This window comes from Gallus gallus, chromosome 1, assembly GCF_016699485.2.
Source record: "Gallus gallus isolate bGalGal1 chromosome 1, bGalGal1.mat.broiler.GRCg7b, whole genome shotgun sequence".
Taxonomy (NCBI): Eukaryota; Metazoa; Chordata; class Aves; order Galliformes; family Phasianidae; genus Gallus; species Gallus gallus.
Window position 1 is genome coordinate 166,276,729 of NC_052532.1, and position 16,588 is coordinate 166,293,316.

Genomic DNA, 16,588 nt, shown 5'->3' on the forward strand with positions numbered 1-16,588 from the left:
AGCTTTTTTTGGTCATAAATTTTAAAAAAGTGTAGAAAAATTCTGGTGTTTATAGAGCAAACAGTTGTACGATATACCACTGTATGTGTATGTTGTGCAGCTCCTTGTCAGCTACTTCAAAGGAGATGGCTTTTGTCAAATGGACAGAATATCTTCTCCCTACTAAAAGAGTTTGTGCATGGATGGACGTAAACTCCGTAACAGTGCTCCTCAGTTCTTTGTCTTGTTTGCAGAACGGTACTTCTGATGTAGTTTTGAATCATCCATAGTGAAAGGTGGTTGAATAAAAAGAGAGGTGTACATGGTCACACTTCAGCTGAATGTCGGATTTTCTGTAATGAATACAGTCCAAAAGATAACTGTCCTTTATGTACAAGGAGCACATTAGTGCTTTAACTTACGTTTTTCTTTCTAATAAATCAAGAGATAATTTACAAAAAGCCATGCAGCATTTCTTCAGGATTGCTGTAAGGAACACTGATTGGGAAGCACTTGAGAACTACTTTGTAGTACAGAAGGGGGAGGCTGCAGTGCACGGTAGATTTAGATTTAATTTCTGATTTCTCCTTGATGCTTCTGAAGACTGGGGGACCATAATGATCTGTTGGTACTGCCTCTCTTCAGCAGCAGTCCTAGCTCTGACAAACCTCCCATACCTGCACTGTGCATCATTATCTATCCTGAATAGAAATAGAATACACCCACACTAAAAGTTAAAAGCCTCCTTGGAACACCTCATTTTAATGAAAATAAGACATTCTCTTTAGCATGGTGTGTATTTTGCTCTCACGTATACACATACAGTGCCCCAAAGTATGCCATTATCCATGCTAGGTGACAACCTATTATTTAAACTAATTATCAATATTAATTTAAATTTTTAAATGACGGTTCAAAACTTGTCAGTTGGAATTCAGTTCACTTAGAATCTTTACCTTAATGCTATGAATACAGATCAAGTTTCTGCTCTCTTCTCAAGTGCAGCTACATTCAGGTCGGACATCAGGAAAAATTTCTTCCAGAAAGAGCAGCGATGCACTGGAACAGGTGGTGGAGTCACCATCCATGGGGGTGTTCAAGAGCCATGTGGATGTGGCACTGAGGGATGTGGTCAGTGGGCATGGTGAGATGGGCTGATGGTTGGCTCGACTATCTTGGTGGCCTTTTCCAACCTTAATGATTCTATCATTCACTGATTCTATGAATGATGAAGTACACAGGATGAGGAAGTGTGTCTTCAGGCAAGTCTGCCTTGCCAGAGCCTGAGAGAACTAGGATCTGAGACAATATATCAGGTTATTTCCTAACAAAAGATGTTTGCAAACTCTTCAGTGATTCTTTAGAAACCTTGAAGTTCTTGGTATTCCTCACACAAGCCATTCCTATCAATCAATTCAAAGAATGCTTCCAAAGCCCTAAAAAGTCAGTGTAATTTTGCCAGTGAAGTTCCTAAATCAGATTAATGTAACTTTGTTTTCTGATATAAAAATGGTAAAGTTAGGCCTAGAGGGAAAATGCAATCCATTTCTATTCTTCTTCTTTGATATGATGTGTTTTAAATGTTATATTACTACAGAATCCATCATCTGTACATAATTATAACTTACCCTTCTGTGACTTTATTACACTATTAACTTCAGCTCATAAAGAATCACACGGTTCAGCTGTGTGCTTTTTAATTTCAAGTAAAAGAACTATGAGTATTATAGAGGCTTCACCATGAATTTCTTTCCTGCATCCCATCTTCACTGCCCCTGAAAAACAGAAGATTTGCAATCTGTCAACCCTCACTTCAGTTTCAGTAGCAGGACAATGCTTAGGAAACCTTCTGACTACAGTCTTTCAAGACAATCCTCTTGTAGGGACAAGCCTCAGTATTTCCACAGCTTCAAAGTCAATGAAACGAAAAGCTGCTGGCAGTTATATTTTTTTCTGTTTGCCTATAGACAGAACAGCATCTCATCAGTTGTAAATGATGATACACTGTTACAGTTCAAACAAATCAATTTTAATATACTTTTATTACTATTATTGTTCACATTTTCAAATATTCCTCATGGCTTTTCTTGCAAACAACCAAGAATCATAGAATCATAGAATCACCAAGGTTGGAAACAACTCACAGGATCACCCAGTCCAACCATCCACCCATCACCAATAGCTCTCACTAAACCATGTCCCTCAACACAACGTTGAGCATTTACTGCGTTTACTGTATGTCATATTTTAGCAACACAAAAATACAGAGACTTGTTCTTAGAAGCCACAGTCTGTTCCATTCCTCTGCAGTTTTGCTCATCGAACCCAAATGATGGAGCTGCTTCTTCTAGAAAGTGCTGCATTTACTCTTCTTCAAGCTGCACCTTGACTTGTCTATAGGATGTTACAGACATTACCATGATTACTACACATACTTCTTGCAGAGGTTTTTAAAATCATTCTTATTTAGAGTTGGGTATAGTTTATATTTACCCTGCCCTCTGGCCCAACAGACTCCAGACCTTGTATTCCATACACATTTTAGCACACAGTTAATGCATATAATAAAGCTGTATTTAGAAATCTGGAGTGTGTGGAGTAACCATCACTCCAAATATGTAGATAAAGTGGATGTATTCTGAAGATACGTTTCGGACTACTTATTTACATTTGGCATTTCTTGCTTCTGTGACAGCTGAAAAATTAAATTGGTTCTAAATAGGCTGTGTAAATGTAGCATTTCTGAGCTCAGAACTTTTCCTGAGAAATCGACATCGGGAAAATGACATATAGCCTTCAGTAAAGGTCGCCCAGAAACAGTTACTGAGAAATCTCACTGCAGTAGCGCAGAACTCAGAGAGTTTCTTACAGGCATTTCTGTTCCTTGCCTCATTCTAGCCAAGATGTTCAGTCTCCAAACAGTGATTTGCAAAGAGGTTCTTGGAACACAGCTTTAGAGAGAGGCTATTTTGCACAATGGCAGATGATAGCTTTCTTTCTGAGACAAAAGACGTTTAGGGATTTATTTATTTATTTATTTGTCAATCATATATATATTTTGAGAAGCTAATGATAATTTTGGAGAAGAGAAGGTGCCGGGGAGACCTCATTGTGGCCTTCCAATATTTGAAGGGAGCATATAAACAGGAGGGGGAACGGCTGTTTACAAGGGTGGATAGTGACAGGACAAGGGGGAATGGTCTTAAACTGAGACAGGGGAGGTTTAGTTTGGATATTAGGAGGAAGTTTTTCACCCAGAGGGTGGTGACACACTGGAACAGGTTGCCCAAGGAGGTTGTGGATGCCCTATCCCTGGAAGCATTCAAGGCCAGGCTGGATGTGGCTCTGGGCAGCCTGGTGTAGTGGTTGGTGACCCTGCACATAGCAGGGGGGTTGAAACTTGATGATCACTGTGGTCCTTTTCAACCCAGGCCATTCTATGACTCTATGATTCTAATTCTATTATTGCTGCAAAGGTGCCACCAAGCAGAATAGAATTTGGTAGTTTTCTTTCAACGTTTTGACAGAAAAATGCATTAAAATGCACTGATTTTTAAAGAGTTCCTTTTTAAATATATACTGAATCAGGGAGGAAATAGAAAATATTTCCAAGTATGTGACAAAGTTGAGGAAATTAATAATCAGTCAGAAGGACTTGACACACAAGAGCAGATAGTTGTGTATGGGATATAAAACTGGGAAGTCCAAATAGACATACTGAGAGTGACCTAAATCTTAAACATGTGCTGAAGTTACTGTACCATCTGAGAGAAAGAGCACATTTTCAGACATACTGCAGCAGTGCACAAGAAACTGTTTAACTTTACCAGGAGTGAAGGAAAAAGTACCCCACAAATTGCACTTAAGACTATTTTCATTGTGGGAAAAGGCTCTCAATGCAAATTATTTCCAGTTCAAAAAGATGCTCTAAAGTGAGCCACACCTATAAAAGACAAGGGTCAGTGTAAAGCAAAGCAACCACAATAAAAATCATTTGGAATCCAGATGGTGGCAGAATGGGATTCACCAAGACTGCTGTAGCATCCACACTGCAGTTGAATGAATGAGAAAGGACACAAAAGTAAGAGTCAGGTTTATTTACAAGTGGAAGGTACAAGATTTAAAATGTAGCTCAGCGAAGTATCTGTTGTTCCTCTGATTTCACAGCAGGAGTATTAGAGACTACTTAAACAGATGAAGATGCAGAAAATTTAATTACCCCTTAACTTTTGTAAGGGAATTCATTATTCCCTACAGTTAACACAGTTGAAGTAACAATGCTATATGATATCTCTGGGCTTTAAGCTTTTTATAAGGGCATGTAGCGACAGAATGAGAGGAAATGGTTTTAAACTGGAAGAGGGTAGACTTAGGCTAGATAGTAGGAAGAAATTATTTCCTGTGAGGGTGGTGAGACACTGGAATGGGTTGCCCAGTGAGGCTGTGGATGCCCCCTCCCTGGAAGCATTCAAGGCCAGGCTGGCTGGGGCTATGAGCAACCTGGTCTAGAGGGAGGTGTTCCTGCCTATAGTAGGGGGTTGGAACTACATGATATTAAGGTTACTTCCAACCCCAACCATTCTGTGATTCTATGATTATCTTCAGTAAAAGTAACACTTAAGTACTGCTAGTAATGAAGATGAAGGGGTCCTTCTGTATTAGTGATGACCTTGACATTACCAGTTATCCAGTACAGCACAAAGATCATTATCTTCTATCTAGTTCAGAAGATATATTTTCCCGTTTATTGCATTTTAGCAAGTTCATCCCAACTTACTTTCATCCACAAATACAGACAGAAGACAATGAGTCACTGTATATCCGACAACAGTTGTAAGAGTTCGTTTCAATCTCATAGTGAGCTGTCCACAGTAGCAGTACCTTCTGGTTAGCAGGCATACAGAAACAGATATTAGTAGGTACTCCCAGCATGCAATATTATTCATATAATTCTAACTATGAAAGTAGCAACAAAGAACACCCTGAATAATCCCTCACGGGCCTGAGCACCATCACTTCTCTAAGGAAAAATTCATTGCTCACATTCATTCATAAGCTCACATTCTTAAGGGGCGGGGGAAGGTGCATAAAACACAAGTCAAAGTTGAAGAAATCCATAAGTAATCCAAAGTGAAGGACAGTTGCACTCCCTTTCTGACAGTAGTCAGTTATCCGGAGGCTGTTTGAGCATTTTCCAATCGAGCAGATTGGCAGTGGAAGTGCTGGCTAGTAGTGGTTCCATCAAGACTTTCTGACAGAAGCTGAAGCTGTGATATGGCTGTGGCAGCTGGCCAGCAATCCAGCCAAGCTGGCTGTTTACTTTAGCTCAGCTGACTGGCGGAGCTGATCCCCACTCTCCGCCCTCCCTCTCCCTGGCAATACGCCAACAGCTCAGTTGGTTTCTTGGCTCCCCAGGCATGACAGCTGGCAAAGAAATAGATTGTTCCATTTTTGCCAGAAAGGCTGCAGAGCCAATGCATTTTGTTCCTGTGTTTGATGAAACAAAATATTGACAAGCTGGAACTTCCTGTAGAATAAAAATTTTACTTCCTAGCTAGCTCTAGTTATTATTGTATGCTCTTGTGTAACGTAATGACGGTGTTATCGCATCCTCTAAAGTAAACACAATGCACGGAAAGGATGTGACTCCAGAACATGTTCCACGGTGTTGGATAAGAATCTCAGAGCGTCTGAAACAGTCTCTGTGCAGCACAGTGCTCCTTTTTATAAACGTACTTTGTGACGCTTCCCATTTTGTATCAAAAGGCCTAATAAGTTGCCTGTGGGAACACGTTTGTCAGTCCATAACTGAGGAACTGAGCGTTCAATTCTGAATATACTCCATGGATTACTCATCTTAAGCATATTGTTTTGGAAGATGATCTATGTAGGTTATAGATAAAACTCTCGGGAAATAAAAAATAATAGTTGAGCAACACAGGTTTATACATATACAAAGATAATTAGTTTCACTGTTAAAAAATAAATTAATCCATGAACACGCAAATAAAAATCGATGCTCAGACATATCACTGGAAACAGCAGATTGGAGAAACAGTCTGAAGAAATCATTATGCCATAATGCCATAATCTGAGGCGCTTGTCAGAGACAAACGCCATGGTTCAGCATTAAGATTCCTGACAGGATGACTAATGAAAGAATGCACTCAAATGAAGAGTTCCAGTTTTGTCGTGGGTAGGTGCAACAAAGGTGTTCTCAAGGAGACAGTGAGCAGGGTTTAAATGGCAACATAAGTCAACACATGGGTACGCGGTTGGTGGCAGAGCAAGCCAACTGAAGCTGTTTCTGCTCTCAGTTGTCTCTGTGCTATCCCCAGTGCCATGCTGACACATATATTATGTTAGTGAACTGGATCAGCAAACGGGAAGGAAAGCAGGTTGTTTTCTGGTCTTCCCAGCTCAATCTCATTTACTGCTTGATTTCACAAATGTTCATGCTGGCACGGTTCAGAAACAGTGCAGATGTAAAAGCAGGTAGCAGAGCTGGGGGGCAGAAGCTGATGTTATAAATGGATGAGCCACCAAAAGTCATTCCCAAAATTATACCATTAATTCTCATTACATAAGCTTTAGTTTTGGGTGAGGTTTTTTTTTGTTTGTTTGTTTGTTTGCTTGAGAAAAAATAATATCAAGCATGGCAGATCCTTTCAGCTTACTGTAAGGGTATGGGTATCAATGGAAAGGCTTACCCAGGTGTTTAGACAAGAAGTGCATGCTGTCTCCAGTTAAAGATAGGAATAGAATAGCAAGACTGTAGGTTATCTGCCTTCGAGAAGGGGATCTGTATTATTACAGATTCCATCAGTGTACTTTATAGGATGTAATTTAAAGTTTTTTCTGCCCTTAAAAAAGCTTTAATTATAGAGGGACATTTTTCAGAGGTAGTGTCATAAATAAAGAAAAACACATAGTATTATGCAGCTCTGTAGGTTTCATGTACAGAGGAAAAAAATCTTATTAAGAGACTAGAAAGAAAATGGATGGAAAGCTGCCATAAAATCTACAACTAGTTCTTTATTTCCTTTTACAAAAGTGACATGGAATGCCTTAGCAAGATGACTTACAAGTTAGTCCAAGATAATCTTTCAGAAAGTTGCTCCAAGCCAGCAATCCTGAAAATGTCAAGCTCGGAAGACAGGTGCAGATTGTGACTCAGTATAGTACCAAAGCCAGGTAATACTTCTCACAAAAACATTCTACGGATATACATTTTTGATACAGAAAGAGAAGCCAAGATGTTGCAAGTGCACAGCCATCTCCAGCTAGCTCTACCTGATGCTTTCATGGAGCCTGATCATAACCTGAGGGCTGAAATCCTGCCTGGCTTTATGCTCTCCTAGGGCTGTGGCTGACCCTGGCTCTGCTCACCCTGACCCCACATACAGACTGACATTCCTGCCACTAGACCAGGCTGCCCAGAGCCACATCCAGCCTGGCCTTGAATGCCTCCAGCAATGGGGCATCCACAACCTCCTTGGGCAACCTGTTCCAGTGCATCACCACCCTCTGGGTGAAAAACTTCCTCCTAATATCAAACCTAAACCTCCCCTGTGTCAGTTTAAAATCATTTCCCCTTGTCCTATCACTATCCACTCTCGTAAACAGCCATTCCCCCTCCTGTTTATATGATCTCTTCAAGTACTGGAAGACCACAATCCTTCTCTTCTTCTCAGTGGCACAGGTCATGGACAGAGAGACACAGCCCTGAAAAACATAGAACTGCACAGTGTAAAGCGTGCCATACAAGGCATAAAACACTAGAGCCCCACAAGTTGGCTATTTCTCCATCATTAACATACATTTTAAGCAGTGTTGGCTGACCAGCCAAGTTTCTTGTGCATACACAGTACTTAAAAGTTGTAAAAAAAAGATACGTAAAACGATTCAGAATCTCAAAGCCATCTCCATTTTTATCACTGTACAGCAAACACATTTTTGACAAACAATGGTGTGCTGTGGGCTATGTTACATATTTTCCTGACAAGGGTAAATTTTGATTTTTTTTTCAAGGCTTTGGCAGGAAGCCATAGGAACTCATTATTCTGAATGGTCTACAGGGAATTATAGAACAAAGGGAATAAAAGACTCGGATTTGTTTTTAAAGCATGCTTTGTCATGTTTACATTGCTTCCAGATCTACTTTGTTTCGGCGAATGTTTACTCACTGTAAGTCCCTATGTAACAACAAAAGCCTTTTACAGACTCTTTAGGTTTTTTTTTTTAGTGAAAACCAAAGTGTTTTTTGCTGAGATGAATATGTTTCCACAACAGGATGGTCTCACTGGGCACAGAAATGATGTCAAACTTGAGTTAAATTTGATTCAATTATTCATTTAGCTTTTCTTACCCTACGGGGACCTGTAGTTCCTGGGAATATGAGGAACCTTCTGTTTGTGCCAGTTAGCTAATTTTGCTCTGATATGCCACATCTCAGGAAGACTTCAGGCTGGGTATTAGGCAACATTTCTTATCAGAAAGAGTGGTGAGGCACTGGCACAGGCTGCCCAGGGAGGTGGTGGAGTCACCATCCCTGGAGGCGTTCAAGAACCGTGTGGACGTGGCACTGAGGGACATGGTTAGTGGGCATGGCGGGAATGGGCTGATGGTTGGACTAGATGATCTTGGTTCTATGATTCTAACACCTATCTGGAATCTGAAAGTCTCTTTTTTGGGGGGTGGTGGTGGGGAGGCAGGGACAGTGAGCCATTACTGTTGGCCTGTTCACTGTGTATCATTCAAGGAGCTTCCTCATCTGTGTCCTCCTTGGTGGTGGGTTAAGTGTCTGAAGAAGCTGAAATGGAGTAATGTGGAAAGGCGCATGAAATCACTAAGAAAACAGGACGGATTTCCAGGCCTCAGGTCAGATGCACATTACAACTCACAAGGACCCAAAAACGCATATGGGCTAGGGTAAATGACACACTTGGGGGGGCACCCAACCCCACAGAGCAGGCGAGGCGGGCTCCATGACAAACGGGCGCCGAGCCCTCAGACCCCGCCCGCGGGGGGCGCGGCGGGCGGCACCACGTGACTCCCGCCCGCCTCCGGAGGCGGAGGGGGAAGCGTCGCGAGAGCGGCGCGCGCCGGAGGCGTGGCGTGGCGGCGGCGGGGCGCTGCGGCGGTGACGGGGTGGCGGCGGCGGCCGCTCCGCTGCTCCAGGAGGAGAAATGGCGGCGGGCGGCGGACGTTGAGGAAGCGCTCAGGTACGGGCCGCCCACTCTTCTTCTCTCACCGCTGAGGAGAGCGGGGGCCTGCCGCTTCCGGCGGGCTGCGCTGAGGCCGGGGCGCCGCCTCCCGGCCTGGCAGCCGCCACAGGTGGCTCCCTCCTTCCCTCCCGGAGGATGCTCCGGCGCTGCCCTGAGGGAGGAGGAGAGCTGGCGCCTCCCTGCGTGGCTTGGGGTGGCGGGCCGGGCACGGCGGCTGGGGAGAGCCCGCTAACGGAGCGGGGGGCGAGGGAGAGGCCTGCGGCGGGGGTGGTGCGGGGCTCGGGGGCAGCCAAAAGTGGCCCCCCGATCTCCTCTTCACGGCTCTGAGGGTTAGGAGGAACGCGGCTCGTTTACTTCCCTGGCTCTTTTGGGGGGCTTTATAGGAAAGGTCGAAGTAGCTTTCTTTCTTTTTTTTTTTCATTTCTTTTTTTTTTTTTTTTTTTTTTTTCCTTGTAGGTCTCTGGTTTCCCTCGGTATCAAATGGAACCACATAGTTGTGAACGGTAGCTTTGGTGCTACGACGTTCTTATGGAAGCTCTGAGGTGTTATCAGAGTCAGGGAGGGAAATCACAGGATGGTTTGGGTTGGAGGGGACCCTTAAGATCATCTGGTTCCAATGCTCTGCTATAGGCAACAACATCTCCCTATAGACCAGGTTTTAGCCCCATCCAGCCTGGCCTTGAATGCCTCCAGGGAGGGGGCATCCACAGCCTCGCTGGGCAACCTGTTCCGGTGTCTCACCACCCTCACAGTAAATAATTTCTTTCTAATATCTAGTCTAAATCTACCTTCTTTCAGTTCAAAACTGTTTCCACTTGTCCTCTTGCTACCCGCCCTTATAAAAAGTCTCTCCCCATCTTTCCTGTAGGCCCCCTTCAGGTACTGGAAGACCATTATAGGGTCCCTCCAGAGCCTTCTCTTCTCCAGGCTGAAGAGCCCCAGCTCTCTCAGCCTGTCCTCACTGGTGAGGTGCTCCAGCCCTCTGATCATCTTCGTGACCCTTCTCTGGACCTAATCTGACAGCTCCATGTCCGTCTTGTGTTGGGGGCTCCAGAACTGGACGCAGTACTCCAGGTGGAGTCTTACAAGAGCAGAGCAGAGGGGCAGAATCACCTCCTTCACCCTGCTGGTCATGCTTCTCTTGATGCAGTCCAGGATACAGTTGGCCTTCTGGGCTGCAAGTGTACATCGCCAGTTCATGTAGAGCCTTTCATCAACTGACACCCCCAAATCCTTCTTCTCAGGTCTGCATACAAATACGAAGTTCTGCTCTATCTGGAAACGATCAGAGGTAGCAAAATCGCAGTAAACATAACGTGTTCACCTGTCTTATGCTGGGGAATAATCTTACGTTGCTTCCTGTTTATGAGATGATTTCAGATTTGTCCAGGCAGCCTTTCACAAAATCAGAGTTGTTGGGCTTGGAGGGGATCTCTGGAGATCACTTAGTCCAATCCCCTTCCTAAAGCAGATTCTCTACAGTAGTTTTCAGTTTTTAATCTAGTAATACATAGTGCCACTATTAAACTGATTATTGAGAAATTAAGTATACTGAGAATTGGTTCCGTTTGGGTGAATTTCTTGATTTGCAGGCAGTGTGATTTTTTTTATTATTATTATTTTTTATTATTTATTTATTTATTTATTTATTGAGGCCTGGTGATTGAATTTTGCCATCTTGGTTGATCCCTCATAGTATCTCCTTGTCCGTGGATTCTTTAGTGGAAAAAGTCTAGTGACGGAACATGTTACTCAATCTGGAATAATAATTAAATCTGATTATTCTCTCATTTGGCATGATTATAATCTGAAAACAATACCTCTTGAACTAGGTATTCTCTGGTCAAGCTCTTTAAAAGAAGGAATGCTTCTTTGAGAGGATACAAGTGCTTGGGGAGTAACGTACAATCATCAAATCATTAAGGTTGCAAAAGACCTCTAAGGTCATCTAGTCCAACCATCCACCCATCCCCACCATGCCCACTAACTGTGTCCCTCAGTGCCACATCTGCATGCTTCTTGAACACCTCCAAGGACAGTGACTGCAGTACCTCCCTGGGCAGCCTGTGCCGCTGCCTCACCACTCTTTCTGAGCTGAACTTCTTCCTAATTTTGAGACCTGACGGATGCATTTACCCCCCTCTGCTTAGTGTGAATGTGGCTGTGGTTCAGACAGCTTGTCATTTTTATAGACTTTTTCAAGACTGCCAACCCAATTAGTGAAAGTGATAAATCATTAGGAAAGAGAAGCATCTTGTTTTCTCAAGATACCAACTATTTCCAGGCTGTTTTGATTGTCAGTGCTTTCACTTCCTTTCTGGATAGTTCTTAAGTTTGGGTACTTTAGCCAACAAAGGTGATTTTATACATCTTCAGTTTTAGGTCTGGTCTGTGTTGTATTCTTGAGCAAGTGGAAATGAGTGACACAGAGCTGCGACATAGCCCAGGTGGTGGGGATAACCTGTGTGGTACAGATACTGAAGGACAGAGTGCAGACAAGATGGAATGGTTGTGGTGTTGAGTCAGGGGTAAAGCACTACAGTTGGTTCTCACCATCTTTCTGCATCTTAGTGCTGTGCTTCACAAGGCTGTTGCTTCCATGGGATGGATGACACTGCAGGCGGCTTAGCATGGATGCTGGGATCTCCAGCATTTGCTGGCTGATGCCATAGGAAAATACTTAACCTGTTGCCCAAAGATAGTGTAGTACTCGTAGACTGCTCAACGTGAGTAGATACTGCTGAAACCTGCATGGTTATAGAGTCACCTGCCTGATTTTTCTGTCGGGCTTTGTTAAAATTGTTGTAAGCATCAGTCCTCATATGGCAGAGCTGGGGTGCTTGTGTTCAGCCCAGTGTGAGACCAGCTTTCCCACAGATGGCTGTTCTGAGGACAGGGATGTGTATAAGAGTATTTCCCTGGTATGATTAGATTAACTGAACGGATTAGCCAGTTAAGACAGAGCAGCAGGAAGGAGTGAGGTGTTTTTTTCCTTCTTCTTTCTTGTTACTGTGTTGCAGATTCAGTGTAACTTCTTTTTTTTTTGACCGTTCTGGCAAGTTCACCTTTAAGAAGGAAAGCAGAAATTGAGGTCAAATGTGAATATATACGCGTGCTCTTCATTCTTATATGCTTGAGGATGCTTTGTTTTTACAGTTGTTGACAGGGGAGAGAAGATGAGAAACACAATGACCGCATGTCAGTACTGCTCTTATTTAAATTACTTGTCCTCAAGAACAAACCTGTGCTTGTTCCTGTATGAAGATTGCAGATGTGCTTGAGATGAGAACAAGAAAACCAAGCTGGTCAGCTCTGCAAAGAAAGCCTGTGTTCTGATGTCTTGGTGTGGTTGTGGATTTTTTTGCTTTTTTAATTATTATTTTTATTTTGCAGTCAATTTTACACACATTTGCTCTCTAGTGTGTTTTGGATAGCTTATGTCTTGGATAGCCTGAGTTGTTTGACCATGGAAAAAAGCTGAAATACACTGCATGCTACAGGAATCTGCTGGTACACCTCACCCCAGTATCAACAACAGTGAAACACTACCTAATACAATGTTTTTTTTCCCCCAGTGCAGCATTGAAATCTAGTTAAATAAACATGTTGGAACTAACTGTAATGTGTGGGCTGTTCTCATGTTTTAATTGTACATTTTGTGCATTGGTTTATGTTAAGGCAGTATTTTTTTTTTTTGCAGGGACAACAGTCTGGACGGTGTGCTGCTTAATCTTAGTTTGAAAATGTTTTATTTCTCTCAGTTCTTGCTTTGTCTACTTGTCTTTTCGGAATGGATGTTAACAAATGGGGGAAAAAAAATTAATCTACGAATGTTTTTGTAGGTATCTTTGAGCTGATTTGTCTCATCGAACACTGGGATTGATAAAGTCATGGATGTCTACACAAGGGCTCAGAGCAGTCGAATGAAACCGAGAATATCAATGAAAAAGGTAATTATATTTAAAAATAATAATAATTTCATAGATTTTTTTGAATCCTTACTGCAGCAGTCTGATAATAAACTAAGTAAACTTTTAGGTTTAGATGGTGGGTTTTCTCCTCCCCCTTTTTTTGTAAGCTTTAATTTTGGCAGGCTCATGTTTCAAGGAGGCATAAAACTGCCCTTGCTTTATGCATTGGCTTATTTAGCCTCGTGAAGTACAGCCTGGGAGACAGAATACTGTAGAGAAGGGTTGTGTATGCTTTCCCTCCTCTATTCCTTTTCTGTTTTGAGGTGGATACAATGAAAGTGATGTACTTGAATGTTAAATTTTGCCTTGTCTGGGGAGAATGACTTTTTTATTTTGAGCACACATTCAAACTTATGTGCATTAAATAAATGGTCAGTGAAAACTGCCCAGAGAAGTCTGTGTTAGGCTTTACTGTAATATTTTTAGACTTTTTTTTTTTTTTTAATCTGGCTTATTCTTAGGTTTGCATGAATTTCTGGGCAGTGCTTTGGTGAAATATAGTCTGTTTAAGCACTTGTGAAAGATAATTTTTTTTTTTTGTCCAAATGTGTTTATTTATCCTTTTCAATTTTGTCCCCTCGGTTTAGAGAAATAAACTACAGCTTCCTCAGGTGAAAGTATTACCTTGCAGTTTACCCTGAAGTAATAAATTGATTTATCCAATTACCAGTGAGGCTGTGGATGCCCCCTCCCTGGAAGCATTCAAGGCCAGGCAGGATGGGGCTGTGAGCAGCCTGGTCTTGAGGGAGGTGTCCCTGCCTATAACAGGGGGTTGGAACTACATGATCTTAAAGGTCCCTTCCAACCCAAACTATACCATGATTCTGTATTTCTCAAAGTAGTCAAACGCAGATGAGTGCTTTTTGAATCTTCCCCAATTCCTGCCTGACTTACAAGTGTGTGCAGTGCTGAAGAGGAGAAACTAAGCAAGGAACAATTTTGTTGCCTAGAAATTGCATTACTTTTATTCCATAAAACACTTCTCCTTTCTTAAGGAGATGGTATATGCATTATAGATCCTGTAGAAACAGCATGACAGCAAGGATGAGCATTATGTGAGTGCCAGGCAATTAATCAGTTTTGAATTCAGAATGATAATTGCTTTGCATTAGGCAGCTTATAATTATGAGCTATCTTTTAGGTTTAAGACACAATGTCTTTATTGGTTATGTAAAGTTAAAGTAGTTGTTTAACAATATTCAGGTCACTTTACATCCTTAACTTCATCATGAAGTGCATTTTAGAGGATCCTATTAATCTCCTATTTGTTTTTATCATAGAATCACCAAGGTTGGGAAAGCCCCTCTAAGATCATCCAGTCCAACCATCCAGCTATCACCAATATTTCCCCACTAAACCATGTTCTTAAGTACAACATTTAAATGCTTCTTGAAGACCTCCAGGGACAGTGACTCCACCGCCTCCCTGTGCAGCCCTTTCCAGTGCCTGACCACTTTTTCAGAGAGGTTTTTCCTAACATCCAACCTGATGGTTTTCCCTTCAATTAGAAAAAAACCCACACATAACTAAACAAAACCAAAGTCAGGCAAAAATCCCATAGGTTTTTTGCCCTTTGCATTGCAGAAATATCTTTCTAATAGTTACAGTGATTCCTCACTGATTGGAACGGTTGCCTAAAAGTATGAGTTTTGTGAACTGCTCTGTTGATTGCCATTAAGCATTCTGAACTGTGTGATTCTAGCAACACGAGTTCTTATGTGTCTTGCAGAATTCTACATTCCCACGTAGCTAGATTATGATGTTTTCATCTGTAGCTGCTTCCTCTTGATTTTTCCCTGAGGGATAATTGTTTAGTTTTAGTCGAGCTCTTTCATTCTTTTTCACAGAGCCAGGCAGTGGTCTGGTCAGAGTCACACTATATTTCATAGAATTATAGGATGGCCTGTGTTGAAAAGGACCATAATGATCATCTAGTTTCAACCCCCCTGCTATGTGCGGGGTCACCAACCACCAGACCTTCTTCTGTTGGTTCTCAGCTTGCAGTCTGATTCCTGTCTTCATAATACTTCAAGTGAAGATGTTTCAGTGTGTGGTTGTGGTGTTTGCATTTTAAAGCAAAAGTTTCCATTTTCACAAAGTGACTTCAGAATATTCAGTCTATTTAAATCTTAAAGCATGTGTAATCAGGAAGAGGTCTCCTGATACCTAAGTGCAAAGTAAATGTGATTTGCCTGCGTTTTACTTGATTTTTCAGTCGGCAGAGGAAGAAGTGAGAGTTTTTCAGATACTGTTAGTGGTTATTGAAATCTCCTTCTGCTAGCTTTGCAAAAGCAGTTTTCTCCAGTGTTGCAAACATCTTGCAGGTTTGTGAGTTGTTTGAAATGTTAGAAAGCAGTTGTTTAGCTCATCAGAGTGTGTAGTATGCAGTTCCTTCTACAGTGCAGGATCTGAAACTAATGACTTCTTGATTTTCTGGCTGCAAAGGGAGCAATGCAAAACTTGAGATGATTCTTTTGAGCTGGAAGAGCGATGAGGATTTTCACTGTTCAGTCAGTTTTGCTCTGCGTGCTTTTTAGGGTATTTCTCTTTTCCTTTACTTTGACTTAGTCAACACAGATTCCAAGCATGCTCTTAAAGCAGAATTTCCTGTTTGGCGCCTGAGGAAGGAGTATGTGGACCTATCAAGTAGTTTTCTTGTGTTTCTGTTTTCCATATGTAAGAGTATATTGTTAGTGGTTGTACTGTTTACAAAAGTAAACAATATCCGTCTGTTGAAGATGACCTCTTGTCCTCACCTACATTGATCTGCTGATCTTGAGGACTTGCTGCTTTTCGGATTTCAATTTAATTCATTGTGGTTGAGAAAGCTTGCTTTCATTGCCTGTTGGATAGGAAGTTTTCTCTGAAGTGAAGTCTCTGTCGAAAGCATCATTTTGATAATAGAAATAAGGTTATTGAATATAGTCTCACAGTTAAGGAGGGGAAATGAAAACAAAACCCCGCAAAACAAGACAGAACAAAAAGCCCTACTGCATATTTTAAGTCTTTTTGAAGCACACTGCTTTGGTGATAAAGAATCTTAGGAGTTCCACTACTCACACCAAATTTACACCTGTTTGTTCACAGTTATCATTATTCTTCAGCTTGTTCTTTTCCCTTTTGCTGATGTTCACCTTCATGATGTATTTACAGTTGTAGATCTGTTCTCTGTTAGTCTTGATTTTTTGGAAACAGTAAGCTAAAGGTTTAGTCTGCTTTTGTATGAAAGCCTCTGTGTTCAGTGATTATCCTTCATAGTCCTCCTTTCTGTGCTTGTTGTGAGTTAATCTTCTTTTTACATGTGGATAATATGGTACGTGCAATTACAGAGGATGCACTCAGCAACTCAAATTATGTCAGTTATCCTGCTAAAGGATGCTTACTGGGGTCATGTTTGCTATTTTCAGTGCT

At 41.9% G+C, this 16,588-nt stretch overlaps 1 protein-coding gene across 7 annotated transcripts in view; it reads left to right on the top strand.

The window, feature by feature from the left end:
- The window catches only part of AKAP11 (A-kinase anchoring protein 11), a 52,791-nt gene that overhangs the window by 3,225 nt on the left and 32,978 nt on the right, over positions 1–16,588 (top strand). For 4 of the 7 annotated variants that reach the window (XM_004938673.5, XM_004938674.5, XM_004938675.5 and 1 more), the window contains exons 1-2: positions 9,083–9,203; positions 13,049–13,156. In XM_004938673.5, the coding sequence (XP_004938730.2) occupies positions 13,097–13,156 (60 nt within the window). In that variant the 5' untranslated portion in view covers positions 9,083–9,203; positions 13,049–13,096. Of the gene's footprint in view, positions 1–9,082; positions 9,204–13,048; positions 13,157–16,588 lie in introns of those variants that run through there. The other 3 variants (XM_040657596.2, XM_046899398.1, XM_046899393.1) reach the window with 1 other exon arrangement.